Below are 15,353 nucleotides of genomic sequence, written 5' to 3' on the forward strand. Positions count from 1 at the left end.
GGAATGTGACTTGAAAGGGTCTGTTACATTTTAATTTTGAACCCATAAAATAAACACAGAGTGGCCCTCCATTTTCTTTAAATATACATGAATGGCTCTATTCATTCCCAATAGAAAATTAGTTCTGTACTAAAGCCACGCCCATTAAGAATGACCGTTTCACTTCCTGCTCATCTATTGGTCAGCTCTGAGTAGAGGGGGCGGGCCTTGTCAGGTGGTATAAAAAGGTGTTGAGGTTCGTTGTCACTTGGACAAAGACCCGAAAAGGGACTGAGCTATTTCGAACAGACTCTCCTTTCGTGGAGTTCAGTTTTTGAAATTAAATCGAAATAAATCATATTTAATTAGCATGGATTATGCAATATATTTTATTTTGATGACGACAGCATTCATCTCACGGGTAATGTGTATTTTTATTTTCGTCATTTAAGATGATGTTTGTACATTTACAGACAGCCTGGCTTTGGGACAGCGATGCAACATTATGGCATTAGATGATTATTTACTTATATGGTTCATGCGTTGAATACACTTTCGGTGAGTGAGTTATATACATCCTGGTTTTTCATGAACTTACTTCACCAAATGGAGAACAAACTGCAATAATTTTGCAGTAATTACTGTCAAGTCATTAGTACACCTGCCTCACAATTTAGGTTCTTCGTTCGACTCATTATTCAGATGTGGGCTTTATATATATATATATATATATATATATATATATATATTTTTTTAATTCTGTTCATAAATGTTTGCCGAGATCAGTGGTCTTAAACTCGTAGCCTTGGAGTCATTTGCGGACCTCAGGATGATATTTTGCGGCCCCTTATTTAACATCAAGGCTTGTGTCAGTGCAATCCATTATTTTATTTTTTGTTTATTTTGCTGTGTCGTTGCCTTGGCTATTTTGTTGATGTTACTTTTAGGACTCATAAGCTCAGGCTCATGCTAGGTTTCGAGGAAACGTATTTCTCAAATGACACCAAGTGGAGGGAAAAGTTATCCTGTCACGCAGTGCCATACAAGTCAATTTAGAGAGCTGAAGAGACAGAATAACTATTTGTTGAGCACAGTGGCACCCCACTGAGCACATCCTGAATGTATAGAGAAAGTTACCGTGGTGCTTTCACCTTTAATCCATTTTTAACTCATTCACTGCCATTCACAAATTTGTTCGGGAATTGAAAATATGACGTAATCTGTTTGTTTTGTTTTTTCATGCTTGGGTGCCGATAAAGCGCTGGCCATGGCCTCTGGCAATGTATTTTCTTTTTCCATGTTAGCGCTTTGTTCCAGCTTCAGCTGTTGTTAAAGCGCGATATAAACCAATATGTATGTATTGCATTGTATTTTGAACAGCCGCCCTCATTTTAAGCTCCAATAACTCCCGACCCATATCATTTAAGAATTAACTTTTTTTTCGATAAAAGAAAAGAGTCTAAGGTTTGTTACGCTACATTGAATGCAGCGTAAATCTCGATATTCTGTGGGTCCTGGAATTCGAGTGACAATGACAAAAACCCTAAAACATTTTTTTCATGTCTGGGAGTGAATGAGTTGAATAATAGCTGCGAAGCAAGCTCTGCAGGAGGCTAGTAATGATGTTGATCATTTGATTTGTGTGAAACATACTAAAATGTAGGATAGTAGTGGCCTAAACAGTCTGTCTGCGCAGATTGTTGACTTGCTATATCATCGCAAAACTACTGCTAGTTTGATAGCGCTCAATCATAGCAAAACTACTGTTAGCCTGATAGCGCTCAATCAGCACCTGGTCAGAATGTAATGTGACCAAAAAAAATGATACAAATCCCTTTTCTGTCTTCCTTAGCACTTTTTGTTCTTGTACGTCTGTTATTTGAACTTCGTCTTGATTGTCTCTGTCCCTTCTCTGACTATGTTGTTGGTCCAGGTGATTGCTATCTGTCCCACAACATGCGAGTGCCCCGCGGGTCATCCTTTGTGCCCTCCGGGGATTAGCACTGTGCCAGATGGATGCGGGTGTTGCAGGGTATGCGCTGCGCAGCTTAACCAAGACTGCAGTTTCGTCAAGCCTTGTGACCATCACAAAGGTCTGGAGTGCAATTACGGCAATGACGTCACAGAGGACTGGGGGGTGTGCCGAGGTAAGAGGCAAATACAGTATGTACAGATATACACCTTTTTTTAAACAAAAGTGGCTGTGAAAGTGACTTGGAGTGTGCTAACACTCACAGATGAGCGCCATATAGATGTTTGTTGATGCTTTTTTGCTAGCATTGTCACCGATCAGCAGATATTACTCCCTGTCTAAGTGTTGCATCACCGTTCAAATGTCCATAAGCTCTAAAACCACCATTTTTGATGCAAACCGGTAACCTGTCATGGAAATTTTGTGCTGTGTGTAGCATTAGCCTTAAAACTCTCTCATCCCAAAGGGTTGTGAAAGCCAAAAGACAATACGCCAGTACACACAACAATATGTAAGCCCTGCGTAAGCCCAAACATGACCGAGATGCTTAATGGGAGCAAAAGTAACGGAGATAAAAATAAGCTCCATGCCAGAGCTGTGCTACAAACTATGAATAGCAAGGTCCTTCTCAATTCGGAGGCAAGTAGTCTGACACTTCCTGTCTCTTCAGATCCACTGACCTTTTCAGTCTAAAACGTTGTTGCCATGGAAAGTTATTGTGTAGTGTGTCACAAGAGTCAAATTTCAGTGCTTAAATAAACGCATGGGGGAATTCTCACCATGCATTTCAGAGGTGACCATCCGTCTTTCGATGTCACAGTACTCTGAATTTTAGTCATTTCTACTAAATGAGACTCATTGCCATTTTTTTTCACAATTTAAAACATACCTGACAACTGTTCCGGTTTTGTCGTAATGAGTATGTTTTCATGATCCCATTCCAGCTTATGGTTTATTCATGGAAATTATGGTTACCAATAAAAACAGTAAGTCAAAAAGTGTCAAAATAGTAAATACCCAAAAAAATACTCAAATACTCAAAAAAAGAGATCGCCTAGGATTGTATCTAATTTTAGAACAGGCGATTGGCACAATGCCAGCTGTTATCTTCTTTTAGATCACAGGTGTCAAAGTCAAGGCCCGCGGGCCAAATCCGGCCCGCCACATCATTTTTTTTTGGCCCGCGAAAGCAAATCAAACTTGTTAAATTCCATGATGATTGCTAAAATCTGAGCCAAAATTTCATATTTTTGGATGTCAACCACAATAAAAGTCATTATTCTTGACTTCAGATTTGAAAACGAGTTATTCATTAATTTGCTGTGTGCTCTATATGTAATATTTGAAGGGATTTAAACATTCTAATGGGTTCCCCAAATTCATAACGGCCCTCGAGAGGAAACCATAACTACAATGTGTCGCACGGCAAAAAATGACTTTGACACCCCTGTTTTAGATGAATTGCGCACGCTATGGGTCATTCCTGAAATCGGGAGTCGAGAGTTAGCATCGTTTTTATCATTGTCATGTAATGGCATCTGCCAACAAAAAAGCAACAAAAAGTGTGACATCTAAAAGAAAACTAATTTAATAATTTGAGTTTGTTGATAGCTTTTTTGTCAACCCACAGGAATGGAGGTTAGATGTGCATATTTAAAGGGAAACCAACATCACCTTTTTGTTTTTGAATTGACATCAGAAAAACGTTTTATAGCATCTAAAATACCCAAAACGCGCAGTATGATATTTTTATTCAAATGCAAAACACCAATAAAAATGACTTAAAGGACAACCGACGTCACTTTTTTGTTTTTTAACTGACACCAGAAAAACGTTTTATAGCATCTAAAATACCCAAAACATGCAGTATGATATTTTTAGTCAAATGCAAAACACCTATAAAAATGACTTTAAGTGTCCAAAATCTGCAACAAATTGAGCTGCGAATTGGGCATTTTCAGAAAGTCCCGCCCCCCTTTCGTGACGTCACGCCAAGACGTCTTGCATTGCTTGTGAATCAAAACAATGGCTTCAGATTCGGAGAATATGCTTTCTTGTTACTCATCCAGTTATGAATATGATCCAAATAGTTCTGAAGAGGAAAGCATACATGTTTGCAATCAATTAAAGAATTTATTCCACTTTGTTGACATTTCCCAACCCCCCCATGGGGGGGTTGGGAAATGTCAACAAAGCTCCGTGTAAGGAATTAATCGGCCCGTTTCCACAGGCTGATTAATTCCTTACACGGAGTTTTGTCGCCCTCTTCTGCCTCTTTTTGGTGCAACACGAAATTTTCAGACCAAACAAGTACAGCAAAATGCATTGACATGATGGAAGGACTGCTACAATGTGTCCTATTTTCGGTCAGGGGCGTTCCTTCAGTGACGTAACATGAGGACTCGTCACCAACTCAAAAACAAGACTTCCGGAATATTCAGCACGAGCCTTAAAATGTAAAATATAGCTATATGCGGTGGAATCTTTCTAAAATACGCTCAGTAGAAGTCATTTGAAGCCATTTTACAAATTATGGACATACTTGTCCAGAGACGTCGGTTGTCTTTTAAGTACTTATAATGTTCATATGTGTAAGCTCTCAGTCGTACAAGAGTGGTCCATCGATGAAAAGGTTTCTTCAGCCGTCATCTGTACTTTGAAGGTGTCCAACGTTTCACTCCTCATCCGAAAAGCTTCATCAATGAACTAAAATGTTGCGGGTAGCTCTGGCCCTATGTATACAGTATATCCCGAATATCCACAGGTGCTAGCAGAGGTCTGGCACCACCACCCCCGGACATTAGGGATATATACAGTATATAGGGTCAGAGCTACCAGCAACATTTTAGTTCACTGACGAAGCTTTTCAGATAAGGAGCAAGACGTCCAACACCTTCAAAGAAGTACAGATAATGGCTGAAGAAACATTTTCATCAATGGCTGTAAGGTTAAAAATCATTTGGCCCCTGCCCGACTATATATCTATAAAAAGTAACAAGTAATATAATAAACACAGTGTCTATTGCACTTTTTCTTTGGCTTTTTCATGACACTTTAAATAAGTAAATATATACAGTATATGGGCATATTACTCTGCTTTTCTGGTTTCAAAAGTTGGCAGGGCCCCATGTGTCTTAATAAGTTCTCTGACATTCTTTTGGTTAAAACTGCATAACGGATGTAGAATGGCGGCTAACCAAGCTGACTCAGCATGCCATGCAACCATCCATCCACGGTCCACCCATCCATTATCTGACCCCGCTTCTAACAAGTTGGTGAATTTGTGGCCATACTCTATTTACACGATTCACACACTACTATTTTAAACCCCATTTTAGCTCATTTTAATCCAACAGTGTTCCCTAAAGGTATTCCCTAAAATTTGATGACATGGAGATATTTCATCGAGTTCACAAACCTTTCAAAGTGCATGAATATGTTTGAAATGTTTGAAATAAATAAGACTGAAGTTCCAATAGATTACAATAAAGGAAAAAAGCGCTTTAAGGTTTTATTGAAGACTTGAAGGACTCTTTCCAAAGAACGCAATGCTGGCATCGCCTCATCCGGACTGCAATTGAATGGTATAGACCGCCAGGGCTTGGTCCTTGGTCCTGGTCTCCAGATAATTGCGTATTTTTATTTTATTTTATGTGTGCGTGTGCGTGTGTGTATAGAGATGTACCAATGTGCCAGCAAAGCACTTGGCATGAAGATTTGATTGGGTTAAATTAGCCTTTATTAGTCTCGCAGTGGAGAAATTTACATTTTACAACAGCAACGTTATGAAAGGAAAAGAAAGTAGAAAAACAAAATACAGGAGCTGCTGGAAAGGCGGCCACTCACGCGGCGCTATCTTGAAGTCCAAACAATTATAAATAAAATGAATAAAGAATCAATAATATGCCAACACAAAGACACAGTCATTCGTTCTTAAGCATTTTCTGTACCCTCTTTGTTACATGAAGCAGTTCTAGATGAAAGAGGAGAGAATCAAAGCGTCCTTTTCACTGGTGGATCAGGGGCTTCATGGTGGAATGGGCACGTCTGCTACAAGCTAAATGTTGAAAGCAAACACAAAGCTGTAGCATCCATTGACGAACAAAGACTGTCTCGCATCTCCTGTCCCACGTAAATTCGCTTCAATTCTAAGCTGCGACAGTTCCACATACGCACTCAAAAACAGTACTGGCAAGATGATCATAAAGCATCTGCTGTACAATATACACCACCGTGAACCCCTTTCCAGAGTATCTCCTCTTTGACCCCCCTCCCCCTCCCGCCCCCTACTTTCGCCATTTTCCAGCCAAATCAGAAGGACGCACGTGCGACTACAGCGGCAGGATCTACCAGAATGGAGAAAGCTTCCGCGTTGGCTGCAAGCACCAATGTACGTGCATAGATGGCGCCGTTGGCTGCGCGCCTCTTTGTGACCACAGCCTGCCACCGGCGTCGCCGTCGTGCCCCTTCCCTCAGCTGGTCAGAATGCCCGGCCAGTGCTGCTTCACCGTGGATTGCCACAAAGACATCTGGCCCCTTCCAAACAAACACAACACAAAGGTTTGTTGTTTTTTTCCCTTATCTTGAGAATTGTTTGTGGTATGCTGAAAACAAACAAGAGTACAGTGAGACCTCAACTTATGAACTTAATTGGTTGCCAGACAGAGTGTGTAAGGCGAAAAGTGTGTATCTAAAAAAAAAAATCCCATAGGAAACCATTATAATGGGAATAATCCGTTCCCGGGTTTCCATAAAATATACTTTTCAACTAAATAAGCCTTAAAACTACACACAGCCTACCTTATCCGATGTATAATAAATGTGCTATTGATATGAAATAAATACACTGCATTGTATCATAAAGTCACTTTATTTACATTTGTATGGTCATTTAAGGCTTGATGGAATGGCGTTGGAGGTCGAAGGTCAAAGGGAATTGCTGTTTGGAAAGAGAGGCGCATTACATGAGGACTGTAATTAAAGAAATAAACTGTGCTGTAAAATAAAGTTTTATTTCCCTTTTTGATGGTCGTTGATGGCTTATGGGAGGAGAGTCACCGTCCATAAGGACTGTTGGTAACTTAACCTCTGGTGCTGTTCGTCGTGTCCTTCCGCCGAAGATCACTCCGCCAGCCATGGTGGGTGTGTATTATGAAAATAGTACTTATTATAAGGTGTAATTTTCATAAATTTGACGTTTGTAAAACAAAAAGTTTGTAAGTTGAGGTGTTTGTAAGTTGAGATCTCACTGTATTGCTGACATTTCCACGGCAAACCACCCTCGCCATGAGCCCATTCACTGTCATTCCCGAATTTATTCGAGAATTAAAAATATGACATTGAGCGCCATTCCCGATTTTCGTTTTTTTTTAATGCTTGGGTGCAGATAAAGCGCTGGCCATGGCCTCTGGCAATGTTTTCCCACAAGGGGGCAGCATTTCCCTTTTTTCCATGTTAGCACTTTGTTGCAGCTTCAGCTATAAAAATCAGAATGTAATTTGTACAACCGCCCCATTTCAAGATCATATAACTCTAGACCAAAATAATTTAGGAATTAACTCTTTTGTTCTGATGAAAGAAGAGATTCTAAGGTCTGTTACGTTGCAGTGAATGTTAATGTGGTCCTAAAAGTCAATATTCTGTTGGTCTTGGAATTTGAGTGAAAATGACAAAAACCCGGCCGGGCACTGGAATGGACACATTTTTGCACTGCCATTCGGAAAGTATGATGTGGAGCGCCATTCCCAAATTTATTTGGGTTTTGTTTTTTTCTTGTCTTGGTTGCGGATCAAGCTCCGGTCAGACCTCTGATCATGTTTTTCCCCTCCCACGAGGGGGCAGTATTTGCCTTTTGTACAGCACTTTCAATGTAGATGACTGTAAAACCAAAGAAGCTCGACATAAACTCTTATTTTTCTGATGAAAGAAGAGAGTCTAAGGTTTCTTATGCTACATTCAATGTTTATGTAGTCCTAAAACTCAATATGTCTGCGGGTCCTGCAATTTGAGTGAAAATGACAAAAACCTTGGCACTGGATTGGACACATTTTTGCACATCATCTGGCAGTCAATGAGTTAAAATATTGACATTGACCCTGTAGTAAATATTGGTCTTTGCTCAGGTCAATTAATTGCAAGTAATGTCTGTGAGTTTTACCATCTTCCATCTCCAAGTCGTTTTTGCGCTCTATCCTAGATGACCTTTCCGAAACGGCGGCAACCCAAACCGCAACGCCGACCCACCCCTCAGCCTCATGAAAACGACCTGCCGGTGACCAATGAGATTCTGTCCCCCCACACCACTGGCTGGGAGGCTGAACGTGGCTATAAATACCTACCTGGTGAGAGAGAGAGACAGCAACATCTGGTTGATTTCTTCTTCTACGTCACAGGTGTCAAAGTCCAGGCACGCGGGCCAAATTCCTTTCATAACTTTGCTGCTGTGAAATGTAAATTTCTCCACTGAGAGACTAATAAAGGCCAATCCAATCCAATCCAAATCTGGCCCACTTCATCATTTTATTCGGTCCGTGAAAATAAATCAAGCATGTCAAGCGCCATGTTGCTTGCTAAATTCTGAACCAAAATGTCAAATTGTCCCATGTAAACCACAATAACAGTCATTATTTTGTATTTCAAATTCTCAAACTAGGCATTCATTAACTTGTTGTGCGCTCTAGATGTAATATTTCAAGGGGATTAAACATTCTAATGGCTTCCTTAAAATCATCACTGTCCCCCGAGAGGAAACTGTAACTCAAATGTGGCCCGAGGCAAAAAAAGGACTTTGACACACAGCGTTGTAGCTCATCACCGCCACCTACTGATCCGAGCCTTTCACTGCAAGCAAACCACCGTGAAGTCAAAACACTCTTCTTCTCTCAAAGCATATTTTTCTGTGATTGTTTCCAGTGTGGGGCAACCAGAAGAAGTGTCCCATCCTCACCACCGATTGGTCCCAGTGTTCGCGCAGCTGCGGGACCGGCATCTCGTCCCGCCTCTCGAACAAGAACCGTCATTGCAAGCTGGAGAGAGAGACCAGACTTTGTATGGTACGACCTTGCGGCGCCACGCAGCTTCTTCCAAGCAAGGTAACCTTGAAGGGATTATATTTACAGTATATGTATGCGTAATTATCGGAAACGACAGTGAGGATTAAAACAAAAAGCACTTAATCACTGCTTATCTCTCGCCAAGAGTAACCTCCACACCTTGCGATAACACCTGACCGCAAAAAGTCATACACACTCTTATCTGTCCTTGTTTGACTTTGTGAAAGCAAACCCACTTTCTGGCTTTTAGCCTGTTGCCATTGCATAAAAAAAATACTAATAAATTCGGCTGGGCACCTCCAAGGTCGTAAGTCAAGACCAAAATTAGTGGAGAAAAGTCACGATTTAAAAAAAAAAATGTTCATGAAATGAAACAATAAGTCCTTTGGAGATTATAATACCTAATACTTGGTGACCTTATTTTCTTATTTATCTTGCTGTCAGAGATGTTTGTTCGGACACTGTGAACAAAGGCTGCTACACAGGAAGATTGTCTTTTACTGCCGGCAGGGGACGTAGCCATTCACGACCGACGCTCAACTTCTGAAGCCCTCTGCCAAGCTATTTATTGAGTATATGCAAATTTAAGTGATACATTAGTAAAACACAGTCTTCTTGAGATGAATACCACCCCTCTTGACATCCCATGTTGCAAGCACCAACATCCATAAAACAATCGAACATAGACATTTTAATGAGTTTTCTTTCCATGAATTGATAGATTTGTGACCTGGCTAATGAGCTTTTCCTGTGCAAGAGTGTATCAAGTCCTCCCTTCCGCCCAAGGCCAGATCTCCTACCTGATGATGACAGTTTAACAGGCTGTGTCTGATCACCTCAGATTGACCCCAGATTTGCCGCGCTTCCTTTGTGGGCCTTGTATTCCATCAACTCAGCATCCAACATCATGAAACGTTTCAATATGATAATTTATATTCTGTCTATTCTCTATCACTTGCACTCAACAAATACGCCAGATAATTTAACCCTTACATGCACACTGTAAACCGATAACATAAATTGTCCGCTGTCCCTGAAAGTTTTTTTTTTTTTAATGGCAAAAATCATTAAATATCCAGAACTGTGGATAAAATAGATGATTTGTTCAATTTTTTTAAAGCGGTCCAGGACCCCAAAAGGTTTAAGGACTTCTGTTCTCTGTGTATGTGCGTGAGAGAGAATACTCTTTGTACTAATGATACTACACAGAGCCGAATTTCATCTGCTGCTGTGTTTGAGTTAATTTTAGTCCATATAGGCAGCCCTCCAGCCACCCGCGGCATTCCTGCCAAGCAACTGTCCATAGCTCAGCTCCATGCGGTGGGTCTATATTCATTCTCCATGTTGGACAAACACCAGGAGCTCTTTGCCACGCTTGCTTAGCTTCAAGACTCTGCTACTATGGCCAATGATAGAACAATGATCATGGGGGCTAAATTTGGCTGTCACTTAACTCCTTCACTGCCAGACGATGTGCAAAAATGTGTCCACTCAATGCCCACAGAATATTAAGTTTTAGGACTACATAAACATTCAACGCAGCGCAAGAAACCTTAGACTTGCTTCTTTCATCAGAAAAAAAAGTTAATTCCTAAATTATATGGGTCTGGAGTTATCTGAGCTTGAAATGGGGGTGGCTGTACAAAAGGTAAATGCTGCCCCTTCGTGGAAGTGACTATTACTATTTTAGCTAGTACTATTTTAGCCAAAACATTTTGTAACCCCTTCAGGAACATATATTTTTAACTAAATATGTTTATAAATGTCTACATAAACTTTCAATACAGCGTTAGAAATCTTATGCTCTTCTTTCATTAGAAAAGACAGTTAATCCCTAAGTTACAGTATACAGTGAGACCTCAACTTACAAACTTAATTGGTTCCCAGACAGAATGTGTAAGGCGAAAAGTGTGTATATCAAAAAAAAACATTTCCCATAGGAAACCATTATAATGGGAATAATCCGTTCCCGGGTTTCCATAAAATATACTTTTCAACTAAATAAGCCTAAAAAACTACACCCAACATACCTTATTCTGTGTATAATAAATGTGCTGTTGTATTGTAATGAAATAAATACACTGCATTGTATCATAAAGTCACTTTATTTATATTTGTGATGGTCATTTATGGCTTGATGGAATGGCATTGGAGGTCAAAGGGAATTGCTGTTTGGAAAGAGAGGCGCATTACATGAGGACTGTAATTAAAGAAATAAACTGTGCTGTAAAATAAAGTTTTATTTACCTTTGTGATGGTCGTTGATGGCTTATGGAAGGAGAGTCACCTTCCATAAGGACTGTTGGTAACTAAACCTTTGGTGCTGTTCGGTCGTGTGCTTCCGCCGAAGATCACTCCGCCAGCCGTGGTGGGTGTGTATTATGAAAATAGTGCTTATTATAAGGTTTAATTTTCATAAATTTGACGTTTGTAAGACGAAAAGTTTGTAAGATAAGGTGTTTGTAAGTTGAGGTCTCACTGTATGGGTGTGGAGTTACCTGAGCATGAAATGGGGGCAGCTGAACAAAATACAATAGATATTAATTTATATAGCTGTTTATCAACAGCTGAAGCTAGAACACAGCGCTAAGTTGGAAAAAAGGCAAATGATGCCCTGCCCCCTTGTGGAAGGAAAAAAAACATTGCCACACGGTCATGGCCAGTGCTTTATCGGCACCCAAACCAGAAAAAAACAAAACTCGAACGAATTCGGGAATGGCGCTCCATGTCATGTTTTTCAGTTGGAAAAAAATAGTCTGGTTGATGTGTTTCAGTAAAAAATATCTTCACCCTTTTAGGAACGTATATTTTAACTCAATATGTTTAGAAATGAAAACTGCTGTCTTGACGTCCTTTTTTTCTTGTAATTGCAGAGAGGCAGGAAGTGCTCCCCCATGCAAAAATCCTCATTGCCCCTGCGCCTGTCCTTTGGGGAATGCGTCAGCGTGCGCCTCTACCGACCCAACTTCTGCGGCCAGTGTCGGGACGGACGTTGCTGCTCGCCGCGCCGCACCCGCACCCTCCCAATTGATCTAACCTGCCCGGATGGCCAGCGCCTGCAAAAGTCAGCCATGTTCATCCAGTCGTGCAAATGCAGCGAGGAGGCTTGCGGACACCTGAACGACGTGGCTCTGCCGCCGCAGCGCTGGATGCACGGTGACACGTATACATTCATAGACAAACAGTGATTATTTTTTTTTCTCAGTTTGGATGCGGGACAAGAATACCTGCTCGGTTAGAAGAAATGCCCTGGTTGGTATGTGTGTGTGACCCAGGGTGCCTTTTGTCCAGACGTGGGAGCTAAATTAAAGCCCCCAAACTTCCCTCCTTCACGTTGGATAATTCTGACTCGGATATTTTGACACCCACCTGACAGGCTGCAAGAAGAAATTCTCTGCAAGGCACTTTGAAAACTGACTTTGAATTAAAGCGGCAATGCTAATATGTTCGATGGGCTTTATACAATTTTGCAGATTCTGTTTTTTTTTAAAGGACAACCGACACCTCTGGACAATTGTGTCCATAATTTGTAAAATCACTTCAAATGACTTCTACTGAGCGCATTTTACAAAGATTCCACGGCATATACAGTAAAGTCTCGTTATATCGGTTATATCGATAGTACTGCTTATTACGATACTATTTCTATGAACGCATGGAGAAAATTTACATGCCGCAGGATCGGATATATCGATAGTCCGGTTATATCGATATTTTTTCCGACTCCCGAGAATATCGATATAACGAGACTTTACTGTAGCTATATTTTACGTTTTAAGACTCGCGCTGAATATTCAGGAAGTCTTGTTTTCGAGTTGATGACGATGCCTGAAGTGACGTCACGAAAGGAATTCCCCTGACCGAGAAAGCGACACACAATGCATTTTGTTGATCCGTGTTAATGGCGAAATCAGAAGAGAAACTACATAAACTACTTTTTTTTTTAACTCACTTGGAATGCTGCAAAAATAGTTCTTTGCCATCTTGTAACATTTAAACCTTTTTTGGAAGGGCGTCAACTATTTACAGATTGTGGCTATTCACGACAGACAGGGTTTTGGTCCCAACAACCTGTGAAAAACAAGTCTTCATAGCCCAATGTACTCCACGGTACTCGGTCATATACTCTTGTTTTCTGTGTTGATTGACAAATATTAGTGTCGTCATGATGGGCTCAGAGAGGAGCTGAGACAGCTAATCATTTGAACAAAAGTTATGGATTCGCCATTGTAAATATGGAATAGGGTTCCAATACAATAGATTTATATAGCGCTTTTACATCAGCTGTAACAAAGCGCTTTACAAAATAGTCAACACAAAGCAAAATAATAAACACAACAGGAACATAAAAACATGGACAGTTGTACAATCTTAACGACTTTCCCCATGTACTCAATGATGTTTGAGTACAAGACAAACACTTTATTACATGAAGCAGTTAATATTTAAGATTGTTGGCAGTATTTTCTTTTTAGAAGCTCTTCAAATCAGCTCTGAACACACGACATTCCACAAGATATTGTTCAGGATACCCTTTGCTGACTTAGATTGCACAAAATGTATCCCTATTGTATGCGTGTAACCCACGAATAGTCTTTTGACACTATATCCTGGAACGCAGTGCAAACTCTGACAACCAAAGAACTAAAGTTCTTTGTTTTGGTGGGGCGGGGGGGGGGGGGGTCGTTGCTCTTTTTTGACAAGCTGTTGTTGACACAGTATGTACTGATGATGCCACTCCACGTTGGCGTGTTTGTTCTCAATGTGGTAAATAGTTCAATAAATTAATATTTGTATATTTCTGTTTCTTCTGTGACAGTATTTTTGAGGGGTGAGTGTTTAGAGGCTTAATTTTGCAAACATTTAACAGTTAAATGTTTGAAAGATGAAGCATTTTAAGTAAATTAGTAACTTTTAAAATGTCTCCATCTGTTGGAGAGGATCAGTTACTACAGGACAACCGACGTCTCCGGACAAGTTGTGTCCATAATTTGTAAAATGGTTTCAAATGACTTCTATTGGGCGTATTTTAATAAGATTCCACCGCATATAGCTATATTTTATGTTTTAAGACTCGCGCTGAACATTCAGGAAGTCTTGTTTTTGAGTTGGTGATGAGTCCTCATGTGACGTCAGAAAAGGACCGCCTCCTGACTGTAAAAAAGACGCATTGTAGCGTCTTTCCATCACGTCAATGTATTTTACTGTACTCTTCAGAACTATTTGAATAATATTCATAACTGGATATGTAACAAGCATATTAGCCGAATCTGAAGCCATTGTTTTTATTCTCCAGCAATGCAAGACTTCTTGGCGTGACATCACAAACTGGGGGCGGGACTTTCTGAAAATGCCCAATTCGCAGCTTAATTTTTTTGCAGATTTTGGACACTTTAAGTCATTTTTATTGTTTTGCTTCTGACTAAAAATATCGTACTGCGTGTTTTGGGTATTTTAGATGCTATAAAACGGTTTTCTGATGTCAGTTAAAAAACAAAAAAGTGACGTCGGTTGCCCTTTAAATGGGACATAACATTTCAGAAAAAAAAACTAGTTACAAGCATTTGCAGATTAACTCATTCACTTCCAGACGATTTGCTAACATTTTCCACTGCAGTGCCAGGGTTTTTGTCATTGTCACTCAGATTGCAGGACCCACAGAATATATTTTTTTGAGTTTTAAGACTACATAAACATTCAATGCAGCGTAAGAAACCTTACACTCTTCTTTCATCAGAAAAAATGAGTTAATTCCTAAATTATATGGGTCTGGAGTTATACAAGCTTGAAATGAGGCCGGCTGTCAAACAATAAATTTCATTTATAAGCGCCTTTCAAAACTCTCAATGACACTTCAGTCACAGGATATTTTTTTCTGTGGGTGAGCAGCGGCAGCCAAACGCGCCAGCGTTCACTCATCCCGGAAGTAATGTTTGGACCTACCTACAATGCAATACATACAAAAAAATGAACAAACAAAACCCGAATAAATTTGGGAATTTGTGTTTTCATGCTTGGGTGCCAATAAAGCGCTGGCCATGGCATTTTTTTTTCCACAAGAGGGCAGCGTTTCCCTTTGTTCCATGTTCGCGCTTAGTTCCAGCTTCAACTGTTGTCAAAGTGCTATAACTCAAATTATATATCGCTATAACAACATCTGAAGCTGGAAATAAGCGCTAACTTGGGAAATATGAGAAAAACAAAACCCGAAGAAATTCGGGAATGGCGCTCCAAGTCATATTTTCAATTTCCGAATAAATTCGTGAATGGCAGTGAATGTTTCGGAGGCCAATAACATTGTTTTGCCCATTTCCTTTATTTCTTGTGTGTGCTCGGACAAATAGAATGCA

General features: G+C 40.2%; 1 protein-coding gene across 1 annotated transcript; it reads left to right on the forward strand.

Moving 5' to 3' along the window:
- Positions 1-266: 266 nt before the first annotated feature.
- On the forward strand, positions 267-15,226 carry LOC148892274 (CCN family member 1-like). The gene is made up of 6 exons (XM_089005787.1): positions 267-400; positions 1,913-2,126; positions 6,258-6,511; positions 8,148-8,292; positions 8,864-9,042; positions 11,877-15,226. Exons 1-6 carry the CDS (start codon positions 350-352, stop codon positions 12,189-12,191), a joined length of 1,158 nt encoding a protein of 385 aa, XP_088861913.1. The 5' UTR covers positions 267-349; the 3' UTR covers positions 12,192-15,226.
- Positions 15,227-15,353: the final 127 nt, after the last annotated feature.

Source organism: Hippocampus bargibanti, linkage group LG10 (assembly GCF_051943395.1).
Source record: "Hippocampus bargibanti isolate YZ-2025 linkage group LG10, ASM5194339v1, whole genome shotgun sequence".
NCBI lineage: Eukaryota > Metazoa > Chordata > Actinopteri > Syngnathiformes > Syngnathidae > Hippocampus > Hippocampus bargibanti.

Coding starts and splice junctions, on each gene's coding strand:
- LOC148892274 (XM_089005787.1), top strand. CDS start 350: ATGGATTATGCAATATATTTTATTTTGATGACGACAGCATTCATCTCA. Junction 401..1,912: donor CGACAGCATTCATCTCACGG/GTAATGTGTATT, acceptor TTGTTGGTCCAG/GTGATTGCTATCTGTCCCAC. Junction 8,293..8,863: donor TGGCTATAAATACCTACCTG/GTGAGAGAGAGA, acceptor GATTGTTTCCAG/TGTGGGGCAACCAGAAGAAG.